We start from the raw sequence: 17,734 nt of genomic DNA, 5'->3' as shown, positions 1-17,734 counted from the left end.
TTTGAAAGTGACATTGGCAGTCAATGGTTTTGACTAATAAGCTTGCCTTTGTTGTTCCTCTAACTTTGTCTAACTCCAAGTTCATCTGGAGGAGAGCAGAGACCAGCTTAGCCACAACCACATTTCTCGCTTCTCAATTCTGCACTCAACACTTAAATGGGGAAACGTTTTAAATCTAGGGGCACTAATTACACAGTAAATAGCATGATAAGGCATAGTAATTCACTGTAATTAAAATCCCATTACATTTTTCAGCATCTTTAAGCAAAATGCATAATGACTTCCTTCACCAAAAATGCAACAGCATTAAAATGTAGAAGAAACCATTACTGTTAACGTACATGCGTATAAAACTACCATGCAGGTACAAATTACACGTAGCCTAATATGTGCCACTAGAAAAGATAACCTTTAAACTAAATGCCTAAAATTCAGATCCATAATTTCAAACGGGCTGCACGATACACTGCAGAAAAACACACCATATCGATTACCTCATCCTCTTAAAACTGTGAAAAACAAAACCATAAAAACAGCACAAAAAACTGAACCAATAATGCTGAAGCTTTAACCCAAACCTGTTTGGACAGTAAGTGTCGGGCGCAGTGCTACGTGTATCTGGCTGTTCTTTATGCGGTTTGAAAAGGACTTCCATCTGGCATCTAACGAGCGGGGGGGTGGGGAGCAGGGTTACAATCTGTAAAAGTATCCAGAACACAGCCTACCTGCCCACACAGGTGGGCACTGTGCCAGCGGGGATGCCGTGGTGTTAGAACGGGAGGGTAGAATGCCCGTCTCCTACCCTGCATGCTCTCTGGAGCACAGCGAGGGCAGGTTACTGGCAGGCAAGCCCGCTGGCTCTCCACACAGCTTCCTGCTTTTCTATTTCAGGGGCAGCCTAATGAATCACAGAGCTGGAATACAGCACTCACTCATCAGCACTGTATCCAGAATCACTACACACAGTGTGCATGTGTGTGTGCGTGGCATCACTGAACACCTGGAGGAATCAGAATCATCCTGATTTTCTCCAGGTATTTCAGAACAAATCTCTCAAAACTAAAAAAAAAAAAAAAAAAAAAAGACACCTGCTTCATGAAAGACAATCTCTGCTCTAGTGCACACCCTCTGAATGTTGTCTGTCAATGCCAGAGACAATACAGTAAAACCAACAGGAACAGCAACTAGTCTCTGGTTTGACCGACAAATTGCAGAAATCAAATAATTGGACACACTGTGAACTGAACAGACAGCACAAACACATGTAGTCTACTAGATATTTTTTAATTACTAAAAAGGTATTGTTTTTATTTAACTTTCATCAACACTACTTTTCCTTTTTTTTAAAATTTTTTTTAATATGTTTTACTTTAAGGAGGAAGATAAAAACTGTTCACAAAACCACGTTTGGTTTTATGTAGAAGGTATCTGGGCTGAGTGAAGAACAGGTTTCCGGTCAGCCCTAGGGAATGCTCACGTGAACACATGTGCTCCTGAACGGACAGTACAGCATGAATTTAAACAAAGTGTGCAACAGTTTAAAAAAAAAAAAAAGTATGGTTTGTCAGTGCTATTTATGTAGGACCTTAATTATTTTCATTATTAACTCCTGAATTATGTTCGGTGGAAAACCCTAAAAATAGCACGAGGAAGATCCAAATCATCAATAGCATCTTATATAGCAGAAAGGAAAAAAACTCATCGAATACAGTCGCCAAACCAGAAATAAACAACTCAGCTGCATGTATTTATGGGCTTAGATGTAGTAGCAAGTTTTTTATTCTAAAAGTTTTAGAATTAATTGGTGTTCTCATGTTCAGAAAAAAAAACTGTGCATTATTCATTGAAAGCAGTTCAGTTCACTGACAACTGTAAAAAAAAGTTTAATAAAATGATACTAGAAAATGGAAAACTTCTTCAAAAGAATAAACTTCTCCCCCACCCCACAGCAGATGCAATTAAATGTACGAAAATGTAAAGCCAATGCAATCCCCTTTGATTGCATGCCCAGTCTAGCTTTCTGGTGAATCACAATGTGGCAGGGATAGGGTGATGGTGAGTCACTGTGTTAAATATACCTCAGGTTGATCGCTTTTGACTCATCTGACAAATCTAATTGGACCGTACCGCAGGGCTTCAAACATTTTACCAAAGTGTTGCGTGTTCCAAGACAAGCTAGGTTATGGAAATCTGTTGTCACCAAAAACAAAAAAGATGCCGGGTTGTCCCTCTTGCACCCTCCTCCTCCGTCCTTTCTTTCTCCATTTCTCTAACTTTAAACATACTCTGGCAGGCATTTACTTATAACTTGTAATAGGGGTGGGATACAGAATAGAGCAAAGCTAAAACAGTTGTCATGCTAAACCACTTTTTTTTGTCTTTGTGTTAACCCACTCAAACGCAACAAAACCCTTGAAGCGGTGAAAGATGTGTTAAAGTTAAAAGAAGGGGGGGGTTGTGTGTTAGATGCAGTGTCACAGGAAGGGGTTTATGATTCACTCAAATCCTCGTACAGCGAGTCAAAAAAAAGTTGAAGGAAGAAGCCGTAAACTTCAGAGCAAGCATCTACAAAACCAGAATAGCATGGCATGACAGCATCTCTCATGACACAGCCCTTCCAAAACGACAACAACAGACAATGCAACGATTCTACAAAATACATTTTTATACCTACAAAAAAGGTCATTTTGATGTTACTAACCCAGCAGGGGAAAAGGGTAAAAAAAAAAAAACTAATAAACAAAATAAGCAGTTCTAATGTTATTTACTAATCTGAATATGTGTTATTGTTTTATTTTAAGATGAAGTAATTGCTGATAAAGGCAATCAGACCTGTTTAGCATTCATGCATGCTTTTAGCTCTTGCAATTGTAGAGATAGTTAGCTGGCTAATACCACCTAGTGGTCATGACTTGCTTGCTATCAAGTGGCTGGAACAGGTGAAAGTGGTCCCACCAAGATATCTTATTGCGTATGGACTACTTAGTTATTTTCTTGTATTAGTGCTTGCACTGTTGAGATGCAACTGTGCTGGCCCTGACAGGCACAAATACACTAAACTAATATTAACACAATAGTAAAAAAAAAAAAAAAATGACGGAACAAAATAAGGCAGCATGTATTATGCCGTACAAGCGACTTCAAAGAAGCATAACATATTCCTACAAACAACAGCAACTTTGAATGGAACTGAGTATCTGCAATTTCATTAGCTAAAACATTATTGAATTTGCTAAAATAAAAGATAACTTCATTATTAAATATGAAGAACTTTGTTCTTTTTAAATAACAAAAGACTAAAAGAATTGAAATTTGATTTGCAAAGTATCACTATGGTGCCCTTATTTACATCTATTGTGATCAATGCTGGGATATTTAGGAAACTGATCCCGGAGGCAGCACCCAGCAATGGAAAGAATTGTATTACAAAATAGCCGCTACAGGTTTTGGACTTTAAAATAAAGATTTGAAACATGTATACCTTGACTTAAATCCCAAATGAGATTGCTTATAGAGCAGTGTTGAGTGAATGGGTAAAGAAGAACAGACATTAGTCTCTGCTTGCCTATTAGGCATCCAATTCAGATGCAGCGCAATTTAACAATATATTTTATAAGAGCTGATGTCACATTTCCTTCCAGACAGTGCTGGCACATATACAAATAACTACAGACACAGTGCTTCCAGTTCATAAGGAGGCCCTTCATACTGCAGGATCGGTTATACAGTGGCATTGTCTTGACCTCCATTTACAACATAATGTCAGTCCAATGGTACTTCTATACTGATTATAAGGCTGAAGACAAACAGGGTGTTGACAGAGACACAGTGCATTCAGACTCGTGGAATGCTTTACTGCAAACGTATTGAAAACGATCGTGTCAATCAATACATTCAGTGTTTTACAATAACTTTTTACTATACAGAACCTAAGTAATGCACACCATGGTTACATTTTCAAAGAAATGCTAATAAGTCAAAAGTCGTATTTAAATAGGAAGCTCGTAGGGCGACTCTGTGGAATAAGACTTCAAATTTAAAAAAAAAAAAGTGGGTGTTTTTGGACAGCCTCTTTTCACGCTCGTGATGAATGCATTGATTTCATGGTTGTTCTGCTCTGCAGCATGTTGTAACGCTCACAAATTCTCCTGCACTGTGCTGCGGTCTGTTCTCTCCATATAAAATTAACACAATACTAACAGATGTCATGTGCGACATGGGGGGGGTGGAAAACAACAGAATGAAATGTCTGCAGATGCCACTGGCTGTAATGTTAATTCTGCCGTATCGCCATCCGAGGAGTTTCGAATGGCGATAATCAGGAGAAGCGCCGGAAATTTAGAGAGGGCTGAGCAAAAACAGATCACTTCAAAAGCTTCTTCGCTAAATTTTTCATCACAGTCGCTTAATATCCTGGGGGGAAAGCAGGCTTTTGAAGTCGCCGAGAGGCCAGGATGCTCTGCTGACAAACCCCCCCACCACCACCACCTCCTTCTTAATACCAATGATCTTTTCAGCTCAATGAAGAAATAAAATAAATAAATCAAAAGAAAAATCAAACACAGCCAGTCCTCCTGATGCCACGGGGACGTTACTGGGGAATCAATCAAGTTTATACTGCTCTCTTTTCTTAGAAACACAGCAAGTAATGCCTACTATTAACACTAGGTGCAGGGGGCTTTGCAGGCCTCTTATTAATGTCACTTTATTGATCAATAAACTAAAAACCCAGCTGTGAATGGAAACATGGACTGCGGAAATCAGGAGGATTTCACAGCACTGTTAGAAGAGAGATAGACAGAAGGGTAGAATAAAAGAAAAAGGCAAAGCTGGCGTGCCACCAAGGGAAGTCTTTCAGTCAACTTTCTTAAAACCGCTGATCAAAACCTGCTTCTGCTCCGGCATTACACTCCAGATCACAGCCCTTCGTGGCAGATGAGAGCCAGCGAGTGAGTTCCAGTGATTTGAGCAAGGGGAGTCAAAACCAGTTAAACTTGACTGCTACCCCGCTCCCGACACATGGCAGTGTGATCCCTGCGCGAGGTTCAGCGCTGCGCCACAACTCTGCCAGGAGCCTCATTTCCAAGATGCATTTTAAATCCTTTCAGACAATAATTTTAATAATTCACGTCATCCCAGTAATGCTTTGTGACACGAGTTATACTGTGCAGTAATAATCCACTTAACTGGGAAAGCACAGCGGAGCAAAAAATAAAATAAAATTAAATGAAATGCTGCCATCGAGTTTAGAATATATTATATATATTAGGCATAAACTTTTCACAGAACAGCCCACATGTTTCCTTGTTTAACAATGATAACTGGGTGGACCAGCGGTATTTAAAGCACCATCAATGGTTCTTCTGCATCGACATCAATAGTATGTTAACAGCACAGCTAGTCTTAATTTAGTTTCTTAAGAGCCCTGTGTGCCGAGACACCACCCCTCCTCACCTGGGATGTTTCCAGGCTGCACACTGAACAACAAAAGAGCAAACATAGTGATGACGAGCATGGTACCTTGGATTTGTGGGCCACAGTGACAGAAATCCAAAGTGAGAACACACTGGCAGGGCTGTTTCTGACTTCCGCCAGCATCCGCGTCGCTACCACAACCCTGCCCCGCCCACCAGGAACCATGATAACCATGATTGCACGAGTCGGGACACAGTGTCACTCAAACTAATGCACTTTTCACCTTCATTAGCATTTCATCATTTACCCTGCATGCCGTGCGCTGGCAAACATGTGACCGCATTAATACAGCACACAGCATTGCTTGCAATACAAGACTTCTGTTATATTTCTTTTTATTCATATTTTGGTAAAATGCCACCTCCAAATACGATTATTGTAAAAAAAAAAAAAAAAAAAAAGAAACGAGACGAGCTTGCTCATCACACATGTTAAACAAAGGGAAGTAAGCTCACAACTTTTTTTTTTCTTTACAAAACACTGCATTAAGAGACTTGGAGCCACATTTCCTATTGTCCGGATTGAATGCGTTATCCCTTTATCTATTCATTCCATCAGAAGTTCTCAATTATAAATACAGTACTTTAAATGTATCATTCCCCACGACCAGCTAGTTTATTTATCTGCTGTGTAACGGCGATTTAGACTCTCATTTGGAATTCTCCAATCCGTTTCAAACTTATAAATAATGTTATTTTACTCAACATCATATTTACAGAACATTTAAGTTAACTTGAGCGTGCTACAGTACCTAATTCCACCATGTAATTACATGACGAACACCTAACAATTACACTACTAATACCTAACTAAGATTTGTTTTTTTAAATATATAATGCTCTTTTCCATAAATTAGTAAAAAAAATATATACAATTAAAAGAAATAAAAAACTCAAAAAAAAAAAAAAAAAAAGGCATATTTCACATGTTTCCAATAAACCAATAAAGAAAGGTTTCTTTTAAAACAGTGTTGTTTTAAAGCAGACCTAGTGGACGTACCCAGTGTCCAGAAGACCCTGGACATCCTCCTACCTAAATCTGAACCCAGATTTATAAACTCAGTAGCATGGCTTATAATGAAGAGAAGAAATGACCATGCAGATGTACGAGTCCACTAGCAATGCAAAGCTGGACACGCCTGGCTGGAAAGCAACTGTACTGTACAGTATACAAGAGAGTTGAGTCTATAAAACAGTAAGACTCCAGAGTAATAGAATCTAGCAGAGTTTGCACATCAGAAGATCGGCACCAAGCTTCAAACACTAGCGTTCTTTTAATGTTACATAAAAGATGGAAGAATGTAATTCACACACACTGGTAGGTGTCTGGTTGAGCCAGTCTTTATTAATCCTCAATGGGGATTGAAATGGTTTATATACCTGCACTTCCGCAAACTAGAAACTATCAAAATAATTACTCTCATTCCTTCGTAGGGAATCACAACACAGCTTCAGCACGCACTTTTAAACAAAACCAACTAATAACGCGAGTGCTTTTAACAAATATTTTCTATAGGCTGTGAACTTTGACAAAGTAAAATGTGAACGGTTCCTTATCTTGTGTATCGGCTGATTTACTCCAAGATGACAGAAAGTGCTTTTGAATGTGACTTAGGGAGAAGAAAACACAGCAGATCCATAAATACTGTATGCAACCTACCTGCCCTATTATACAGAGAGTACGTTGTATTGCCTTACCAGCGTGTCTCTCAGTGGAGCAACTTCCTTCATCTGAGGGGAGCCAGGCTGCAGGAGAGAAAAGAAATTGAGTTAGACTGCCATCTTCTGGACAAACTCAATAGTGCTGCAATTTACCTCACTATCCCAACAGAGGGAAAATGACAATAGTTTTGTATTTCATCAGTCATAAACAAGCCACATATGGCTATAGCTGAGGCTTGTTCACTGGTCTGTCATGATGAGTTGGGTCGGACCTAAGTGCAGTGGTTAGCCGTGTTGAACTTTGTCATGCATTTTTTTTATCCTTGAAGTTCAGGGTTCTACGGATGGAAATAAGACTCCTATTGCATAGCAGTTTCAGGCATTCCAGGTTTTACTATGAGTCTGATTAGCCTCAGTGTATAGGTAACAAGTGCTGGTGTGTCTTATTAAAGTCATAGTAAAACCAGGAAAGGCTCAAACTGCTATACAATAGGAGTCTTATTTCCATCCCTATATACAATTCAAAGCTGCGATGTTGCACCCTATTGTTAAATATGCAAACAGGCTGCACAATTTTACTGCCTTGCATGCACCATAGCACAATATGAACGTGTGTCACAGATGTGATGGAAAATTACAGCCGCTGTACAGTAGTGATCCTCAATTGTTTAAAACAGGATTCATTAGTGTCAGTTTACTATTCCTCGATGTATCCTTCTAGCCACACAATACCACCAAGAAAGCCTCCCTCCCTTTTGAAACCGACTTGCCATTTTGTCATTGCAGAATCACAACTAGCATCCTGCAGATAAAGCCATAGCAGGCAATGCACTAAATTACAAACAGCTATCATATTCCCAAAGTTCCATATCACCAAGGCAAAAAAAAAAAAAGAGCACAGAACATGAAATCTGAATTGGCATGGAAGTGGCAGCCACAGATCCATTTCACTGCACGCCTTTGAAAGCTGCTGGATTGAACAGACAATAACGCTAATGGCACCCCAAAGCTTGCTAACCCAGCCGCACCAATGTAGTGTACCTCAAACTTGCCCTACAGTTGAGTCCCTATGCCCATCCTTGGTCTCTGCCTTTCCAATATGTGTCAATTCTCATTTTTATATTCTGGCCACCTTTTACACTAGCAAGCTATTGCTTACTGTATATAAAAGTCATTTACTCTGAGACGGTCGGCTTAGCGTCGATTTAGTGAAATCAAGCATGAAGGTGCACAGGAAAAGTGATGGGGAAATATGGTAATGACCAAAGAAATGGGGTATGGAATGATGAATAAACCGGTAGTGCCCATTTGCACTTGGCGAACACTGTTAACTCCATTACAGCTTATCAAGCACCCACAGGTTGCACAGCAGACAACCTGTTAAAACAGCCCTTAGGGCCTCATAAAGCAAAAACGCGTGGTAACTGTTGCCATAGTGTGTCCTGCAGCCACCCAGATAAGATTCGAGGGCCATACAGTCCCTGGCTGGCAAAGCTCATTTCAGACAGCCCACTGCCAGTACAGAGTAAAATTCATTAATGAGGACAAGGCTTTTGTCAGTCTCCGGCAGTAACACATACATCAACGGGTAATCTACTTATAATGGTTCAACAGATAAATCAGGCTATTTAATTATTTTTAAAACAGGGTTGAAAAAAAATAAAGATCAGAAAAGGTGTGTCTTTAAATTTAAATAAATTTAAATATTCAAAAAGAACTGTAGACATGTGTTATATTATGAATAATCATCATGATTTTAATACAAATTGGCTTACAAGATTTAAGAAAAGTCATGAAAGGTTTCTCCTGCTTTCTCGTTGTAAACCAGAGCGTGAAAATCAAGGCAGTGCTGGAAGAAACGGTTCTGAAAGACCATTCCTTGGAGATGGAAAAACAGAGCAATGGAAGCAGCTCTCAAGCGCCAATGCTAATTCCTAAATCTGTTGTTGCAATAACTAGTCAGGACATTTTCAACAGCAGTAAATTAGAAACAGAAACACAAAATGGAAACATGTACTAAAGAAATGGCTCTGTGGTTATACAGAGATTCCATGCTCCTGTGGTGAATGATTCATAACGGGATCAATCACTCAGGCTACAGGTCTCAAATTGCCCAGCCTGACGTAATTGTCAGAAAGTACCATGCAACTGACTACTGGTCTGTCTTTGAAGCCTGTCCCAAAATACTGGTCGTCATGGAAACTTGAAACAGCCGAAGGGAGAGTTTATCACAGCAGTAGACGCGGGTCATAACAGACAGCAGGTGACTTGTGAATCTTGTAGGGGTATGACTACCACTGGGAATAGTCAGCCCAACACAGTCAGGAAAGCCCATAGGTGACTAGCAGATGAGGCGGCTCTTTTCATAAGCAAGGGAATTAAGCAAACCAGGAGAAGATGACTCAGTGAAAACTAGGGGTGCTGATCGCTTATCATTTAACACAAGCGTGTATAGTATACCAGCCACCCCCACTGACAACTAATCAGTCTTTTCTTCGTCACAGAAACAGTATAAAAGGTTTTTCTATTTTCTGTGTCAGTCATTTGTGTTTGGTACAAGTACCTTGCCATGCAATCCCTGGCCTGACGCCACTTCTAAATCGATTCTGAAATGGGTCGTTACATATGGTATGCCTTGGAAGAGACCCCAGAAAATGTTGCCATGTCACTACAGTCTGAACAATGAGTATACCTATCAAACTTAACCTATCAAGCACGACATTTATTTTGCTTGATAACTACTGCACCTATGTGCATGTGTACTTTGGTTCATGTTGCACAATACAGAAGATATATATAACTTGTATAAAGTCACCAATGACTCTACAAGTCAACCTCAATCATGACAGAAAATATGACAGGGCAGGTAATATCCACGCCTCCCCCTATTAGCAAAAATGTCAAAAGTGACCTTGTGTGAACAGTTTTATAATTATTTGTAAGATCTTGCACGCTAGATCTTAGCGCTGTGGCCACGCTAAAGCGTTTCCACAATACACACAGCTAGATAAAGCATTAATTTACATAAGCCTTGCACAAAAAGCAGAGACTCCCGGAGCCCGGTTTAAGAGACGCAGTTTAGAATAGCGCTTCTGCGCAAGTTCTTCAACTGAGTGATTTAAAAAAAATAATAATAATAATAATAAATAAATAAATAAACACATATTGACTTGTGTTTGGCCTGCACCTGTTCACAAGAAACAGCAAAGTCGGGCGTTTCTGCAGCAGAAACAGTCCATGCATACCGCTCCCATCCCTCTACGTTTTCTATTACTGTCTAAACAACATGCAAAGCGAAATAAACGCGCAACAAGAAACCCGTACGAACGAACGCGTTAAACCTGCGGTTACCTGCGGCCGCTGCTCGGCTGGTTCCGAGGACGCCATCTTCCCAGGCAGTGCTAATACACCACCAACGCGATTCCACTCCATACTCCAGGCAGGAGTTGTTGAGAGAAGAGTGAGGGATTCAGTTACAGCACCGCAGCGTGGGGAAGGAAAGTGCACATCTTACCGTTTGAAGTTTCATTTTGGGAGGGGGCGACCTTATGGTTGTAGATTGTATTCATTGCTGGGGGGATTAAATACTTAGTTCAGAAACTATGTGTGTTAAATAGGTCTTCGAATTACCAATGCTTGGAGCAAAATAAGTATATAACGTATTAGAATTTAAGTTATACCAAACCAAATAGGAAAAAAAAAGGTATTACGAATGAAAAGTTCATCTACACACGTGATACAGAAAGCGGTGGGAATGGCAATAAAGCTAATAAGGTGCAGGGCAATTGATTTTAATAAATAATAAATAGGAATCGTGGATGACACTTTGAAGAGCAAACATAGTGATGGGAATCGTAGTCTTGGCTCAGTCCACCCAGCTGAGACAAGACTACAACTCCCACAATCCTATTCTCCCGTTTCGTTGTTACTGTAGCGCTTGCTGTAAAAACAAGAATAATGTCAGAGTAAAACTGTTACAGTGTGTTACAGAACAGAAGTGTTTTACTTTGTTTAATATTCCACAGAAGATATATTGAAATAATACAGCAACTTTGTTGCATTAATAATGACAGAAGAAAAACCTTGTAAAGTCTGCAACTTTTCACGTCAAAAATCGTATGGAATTGCTGTCCGGTCTCTGGAAGACCTAAAAATTAAAGGTAAGCACACCTGAGACAAAGCCGTAAAGCTACAATGTATTGTATTTATTATGCAAAATGACCGAGACGGACCGTCTCAACGTATTCGTACAGTCACTCGAGAATGGCTTAATCGTGTAAAATTACTTTCTTTTTCTTGCTCCACAAATCGAAAGGGGAGGGCAAGAATAGCTAAGGTGTGGTCTAAGACAGCGTACCTGCAAACCTTAAATTCTTTCATTGAAGTTTACATAAGCAAGGAAACAGATCCCTTGCGCTCTGAGTGTATAAGTAATAAGTTAGCTTCCAGCCTGTTTTTGTAAACCCCGGCCTTCTACCCGCTGCTGTACAAAACATTATTTTTAATATAACCACCCATTTCACTTTCTATAAGTATAAGTAATAAGTTAGCTTCCAGCCTGTTTTTGTAAACCCCGGCCTTCTACCCGCTGCTGTACAAAACATTATTTTTAATATAACCACCCATTTCACTTTCTCTAAACTTAAAATCAATAAAACAATAATTTCTCCTTCTTTAGCCCTGATGTTAAATGACAGTTTCTTTGGGGGCGCTTCTTGTTGGCAGTAGAATTTGTTCTGCTGATAGGGAAACCCCCAAAAGACTGCAGCAAGTTGATTTTCTACCGGTATACCACTTGGTAAACAAAACTGAAGATCTATTTTAAAGTATAACTGACCAGCAAAAGTAATCCTTGCCTTGCTAACTCACTTTTAACGGTAACAAAGCATTTTGTTTCAGAATTCCATTGCTAAATGCGTGCTAACCAAAGCACATCATTTTGTAATTGAAGGAATATCTTTTTGTATTTTGCATCCAGGACGTGAGACGTTAGGCATGGACTCCAAGGTGCTGGTCTCTGTGGTGTTAGAGGACGATGGCACCATTGTGGAAGATGAGGCATACTTCATGTGCTTACCATCTAACACCAAGTTCATGATTCTGAATAGCAAAGAGAGATGGGGTCCTGCAACCAGAGGTAAGATTGAGCAAGGTGTTGTTCAGCCACATGGCCATATATATATATATATATATATATATATATATATAAATCTTTGGTTTTAAAAGACTTCAACAGGACATAGTTTGTTTTTTTTTTTTTATTAATGATAAATTGGACATAGGCTTTTTAACAAGAGCAGATCTCATATTTCTTCTATGCTCTCAATAATCAAATATTAGTGTCCTTACAAACAATCTGTTGTGAGAGTCATGCAGAAGGGTTCTTGTCCCTTGTAAAAACGTAGTGGAAGTGTAACAGGATCTGATCGAAGCCAACAGGACTTTCCTCTTCTTGCTGGCAGTTGATGGCGGGACTGCCTGGTTAGGTGAGAGTATTGACAGCGATGAGATGGACAGCGCTTTCACTGGCACCGAATCGTGGAGGGGTCTGGCACAGCAGCTGAAACGAGATCTCTCCAGCATCATACTGATGTCCGAAGAGGAACTCCAGGTAAAAGGACAAAACCAGTGAAAAGTATCCCTGTCTGTACCTGAGCTAGCATTGCCGTTCATTGTGCTTTTGTACAGTTTGATGCTATAGCTTGATAAGCTAAATTTGTGCGTGTGTCTGAGTGACTTGGTTTTGGCACAAGTGAGGCTGGTATTATGTATTTGTGTACGTATGTTAGGAAAACATTGTTTGCCTTTAAGACCAATAACATTGTTTAAACTGCAGAATTGCATTTCGTCATTTCTTTTAACAGCCTGTGGCAGGGTGAATGTCTTGCCGGTGCACAGGTATGTGTATGGGTGGGGAATATTGGGTTGGCAGACAGAGGGTTAAATTCTTGCCTGTCGGAACACATGTGGGAATGTGGCTGGGGCCGTAATTGAATGATTCATGATTAATTAGGCTCCTGCCACAGGTGTATAAAAGGGTAATCACGGGTATTAATGTCAGAGTTGAAGGTTGTATTGATGTATCAATGTTTAGGGGAGTTTATATTGCTGTGTTTCATTGTAAACAGTGCCTCGGCCTCAAACCACGTGTATGTAAAGTGTTTGTATGGTTTGTGTTGGCCTGTTTATTTTGTTCCAGTGTTTTGCTTATCATTAGTTATTATTAAAAGTGTGCACAAGCTCTTTTTAAACTGCAGCTTTCTGGTCTCTGAGTCTCATTCCTAACGCTATCCTGTCGCACAACCCTTATAAAAGTATTTTTGCAGTCTTACTATGCTTGTCCCGTGCTTTACCGTTTCACTATGCTTTATTGCACATTGCTATGCTCGGGTAAACTTTTCTAAGGCAGTTGAAACAATGCTGTTTAATCTGCTGAACATGTGAGCAGGGCTGTGTCCTGTAAGGAGTGTGGAGTCGGTAATGACTTCAGTTTTGCAGTGTCTTGTGGATGTATCCTGTGAGGAGCTGGCCAGGGAGCTGGGACACAAAGAGACTAAAGTGCAGAGCCTGCAGGACGCCCTCCAGAGGGTTCTGGACCAGAGGGAAGAGGAGCGGCAGTCCAGGGAGATCCTGCAGCTCTACCTTCAGGCTGCAGAGAAGGAAACAAGCCCAGCAAGTACAGGCTGCAGCCAGGAGGGTGAGGAATTATCCAGAGTGCCTTTTCAGACTGCTCTAGTTGTATACAAAATCAACAGCAAAGCAATCCACTCACCGAGTGGGTTTACTAGGTCAGCCACTAACCCTTTCATGTGTCATTTTATAAAACAATATTAAGTTATCCACTAGGTGGTGCTTTCGCTCAGATACTGAGATGTAAAAAGCTGTTGACAGGGTTTTTTCGTTTGCTTAAAGAAATGTTTCTACTTTTAACTGATCGCTTTGTGGCATGTCTAAAGATATAGAGGAAGTCCACATCTTGTTCCTTTAGCTGCTTGTACGCTAGTGAGAGCCATACCTTCGTTATTTAAATCAGGCAGGATCTTTTCAACCCTATTTGTTTATGCTCATGTTCAGTAGATGATGTCACTGATGGAATGGAGGTGGACTCCACCAAGGAGACTGCTGGACAGAGTTCCAAGTTCTGCCAAAGAACACTCATGGTTCTGAAGGGTAAAACGAGCCCTGAAACCAGGCTGTCTAACCAAGACCTGCAGGTACAGAAAGACACACACACACACACACACACACACACACACAGAGTCACGGGTTATGTACAGATTTAGAAAAATAAGTCCTTGCATTTCTCTGGATTCCTCAGTACTGTAATGTTAAGAATGCTTTCCACATGACCAGTATGAAATGAAAATATCTGCCTAAGTATATACATACACTACCTTTCAACAATGCTTAATATTATATTACAGTGAATTACAGTTTTGTAAAAAGTATTGTTGTTTGTGCAGTTTCCTCCCTTTACATACCAGGAGATGGTGCTGTGCTTCTGTGATTCATAAGACTAGCACCATATTTAATAGAAAATCAGCTTAAGAAGACAAGGCTTTTAATATGATTAGTCCAATACACTGTCGCTCAGTAGGACATTGAAAAGGCATATAATATACTGTTTAGGAATCTGCTGGAAAAAGGAGCAGGTCAGCATTATCTCCTCACAAAACAGCAGTGCCAGTAACACGTACTGTAAATGTATTTAAGACTTTCTATCTTGAACGTGAGTAAGTGTAAAGCCGCAGTGAAGTTTTAGTGACCAGACCAAAAACTTGCAGCGGGCTCGCTGATTTGGCGTTCCCGAAAGAGAAATCCCAAAGAGAAAGCTCCATTTTGTGTAAAGTATCGGTTCTGGTAAAACCTGACCGGGTTCCTTGTCATTTGCAGTTGGTGTTGAATGAAGGCTTGCAGAACCTGTCTGCGGCGCTGAGCTGGGACACAGAGAAAGCGAAGGATCTGCTGCAGGCTTGCGAGGAGGAGCTGGAGAAACGCTTAAACAAAGTGCAGGCTTTGCAGTCCCTCAGGAACTGCACCCAGGAGACTGAGGAAGAGGGAAACACACAGTCCAAACGCAGAAAAAAGGCTCCCTTTCAACCTTAATCATTTTAGTGCAGGAGCCCTTAACAGAGCGCAAACTCACAGCAAGAGCGCTCCACTCAAGCTGCCTCGATGTAAAATGTTTAAAAGCGATAATCTGTGGTACTGTGGCATCTCTATCCCCCCTCCCACACGTTTTGCTTATCGTGAAAAATAGAGCCCAGCATTTTCTTTTAATATTCCAGGCAATTATGTTTCTTCTGGTAGTGCTTTTTAATTAACTTTTTTTTACTGGGACAACGTTTGCACAGATAAGTGGCAATAAGGCACAACAGGAGGTGTGATTAATATGAGATGATCACACCCTCTCAATAGCAAAAGGGGAATACATTTACATGCTGCATTGTGTTTTGCCAAATATACATTGGTGCATTAACTGATTTGGGTAGATTGTTTTGTTGTATGTTCCCTGCAAGTATAAACAGTGCAGTTTCTTTTTTAATCTTGAATTACAGTATTTGTTTTGTAAGGTTAAGTAAATGTCTTAAATACTAAATAGTGGGGTTCCAAAAAATATAGCGTTATACATCCCTACGTGCTGCTACGACTGTTTAAATAATGTACCTGTGATTTTTCTTTTCATTGTTAACATGCTGACAACTTTTCAAAATGTCTGCTCTAGTGCACTGGGGGTTGAGATCTGTCCACTAAATCATTGCAGCAAGAGCAATTAAAAAAAAGACCTGGGGACATGTAACATTATATTTTTCAGAACCCAGCTGCTGTTCTACCCTCCTTCTTCTCCTTCTCATCCCTCTTGGACTCTCTTTGCTCCCTGCTTCAGAGCCATAAGCCCACCACGTGTGCTCTGGACCCCCTCGCCACTCACCTCCTCCAGGCTGCTGCCCCTGCTCAACTCCCTTTCATTTCCTCTCTTCTCAACACCTCTCTGCTCTCTGGATGTTTCTCCTCTGCCTTCAAACAGGCTTGCATCACATCCCTCCCTTGAGTCCTCATCCCTCAATAACTACAGTCCTGTCTCCCTTCTTCCATTCCTCTCTAAAACCCTTGAGCGAGCGGTACATCGCCAGCTTTCTGCTTTCCTATTAACACATTCTCTGCTCACCTCCTCCAATCTGGTTTTAGCCCGGCACACTCCAATGAAACTGCTGTTCTCTCCATCACTAACTCTCTACTCTCTGCCCATGCCGCCTCCCTCTCTGTCCTAATTCTCCTCGACATCTCTGCAGCCTTTGACACAGTCGCCCACTCTATTCTCCTGTCCTCGCTTGCTGACCTGGGAGTCTCAAACTGCTCTTGCCTGGTTCTCCTCCTACCTCTCCGATCGTATGTACCGGGTGTGGCTCACCCTTTCCCTCTTGCTCTGTTTTCGAGAGGTGTCCCCCAAGGCTGTCTGCACCCACTCCCTGAGTCCCGTCATCTCCTCCTTTGCCTTCTTGTATCATTTCTATGCTGATGATGCTCAGATGTTCCTCTCTTTTCCCCACCTCTGACTCCGACATTTCCTCCCGTATCTCTACCTGCCTCTCGCCCATCTCCTCCTGGACTCGCATCATCTCAACCTCTCCAAATCAGACCTCCTTCCCCCTCCTCCTCTCCCACCGCTGATCTCTATCTATTTTCCTCTTGAATCCACTACCCTCTCTCCCTCCTCATCCACCAAGAACCTTGGGGTCACCCATTCAAGTTTTTTGTAAATGCTCTTATTCGAAATCATTCTCATCCATTTATCGTACTTACAACATGCTCTTACTGGACTATACTCATGTATCAAGTATTTTTACTCTAAGTTAACTGCTCAGTCAAACTCACTCTTAAATGTAATTATTTACTGTATTCTTTACTTTGCTCTTATTTGATCTTATTTGCTACTGATTTTTATTGTACTTTTTAACTGCTCTTATCTGTAATGTGATATTCTGTAATGTGATACTTTGTAACAACTGTAAGTTGCCCTTGATAAGGGCGTCTGCTAGGAAATAAATAACAATGATCTAATTGTAAATGAAACGCTCCGTAAGAATCTGTGCATGTGATTCTGCCTATCTGTATATTAGAGTTGTGTAAGATAATTAGCAGCTTTTTTGTTATTCATATTTTGGCATTAAGCAGTTGTACTATCTGTAAAAACATTTGTAATAGAATCATTGTGCATTAAAGGTCTGTATGAAGTTCTTGTTGAAGGCTGCATTTATCAATCTATGTAAAGATTGTTTTTGAAACTTTAAAATGTATTTACTGGAGCTACTGTACCACGGATAGTGTGAAGTTCCAAATGTGTGAATTTCCACACCTCATAATGCAGTAGTGTGGGGTGCTTGATTGGCTCACCTGGTAAATGCACAGCTGGTGATGGGCAGGGTGATGTCCTGGCTGTGCTGAGTCGGCGTTCTTCGCTGGGGATGCTGAAGGGAGCATCGCATTGGCTCTCCTGTGGGTTAAGGAGGCAAAACTGGCAGGGAAGTCTTTTTGAGATATCATAAAATGATTTAGAGATCTCGCTAAATGAACAGGATGTTATTTCGAGATCTCTC

The 17,734-nt window shown here is 40.6% G+C and overlaps 2 protein-coding genes across 5 annotated transcripts in view; one reads left to right on the top strand and one right to left on the bottom strand.

Annotated features, from left to right (window-relative positions):
- The window catches only part of LOC121328318 (peroxisomal membrane protein PEX14-like), a 55,473-nt gene extending 44,902 nt beyond the window's left edge, over positions 1 to 10,571 (bottom strand). The window contains exons 1-2 of one of the 3 annotated variants that reach the window (XM_041272937.1): positions 10,488 to 10,571; positions 7,173 to 7,220 (exon numbers count right to left, since the gene is read on the bottom strand). In XM_041272937.1, the coding sequence (XP_041128871.1) occupies positions 7,173 to 7,220; positions 10,488 to 10,568 (129 nt within the window). In that variant the 5' untranslated portion in view covers positions 10,569 to 10,571. The remainder of the gene's footprint in view (positions 1 to 7,172; positions 7,221 to 10,487) is intronic. The other 2 variants (XM_041272935.1, XM_041272936.1) reach the window with 2 other exon arrangements.
- Positions 10,572 to 11,029: 458 nt separating this feature from the next.
- On the top strand, positions 11,030 to 17,076 carry LOC121328320 (DNA fragmentation factor subunit alpha-like). 2 transcript variants are annotated; one of them, XM_041272939.1, is made up of 6 exons: positions 11,030 to 11,296; positions 12,115 to 12,273; positions 12,599 to 12,747; positions 13,635 to 13,833; positions 14,214 to 14,350; positions 15,030 to 17,076. In XM_041272939.1, the coding sequence occupies exons 1-6, from the start codon at positions 11,203 to 11,205 to the stop codon at positions 15,240 to 15,242; spliced, it is 951 nt and encodes a 316-aa protein (XP_041128873.1). In that variant the 5' UTR covers positions 11,030 to 11,202; the 3' UTR covers positions 15,243 to 17,076. The 2 variants fall into 2 exon arrangements, with proteins under 2 accessions (XP_041128873.1, XP_041128872.1); XM_041272938.1 differs by having other exon boundaries at positions 14,211 to 14,350.
- Positions 17,077 to 17,734: the final 658 nt, after the last annotated feature.

The sequence above is a fragment of the Polyodon spathula genome, chromosome 16 (assembly GCF_017654505.1).
Source record: "Polyodon spathula isolate WHYD16114869_AA chromosome 16, ASM1765450v1, whole genome shotgun sequence".
Lineage (NCBI taxonomy): Eukaryota > Metazoa > Chordata > Actinopteri > Acipenseriformes > Polyodontidae > Polyodon > Polyodon spathula.
Note: the sequence above shows the minus strand (reverse complement) of the source record. Positions and strands in the feature narration are given on the sequence as shown.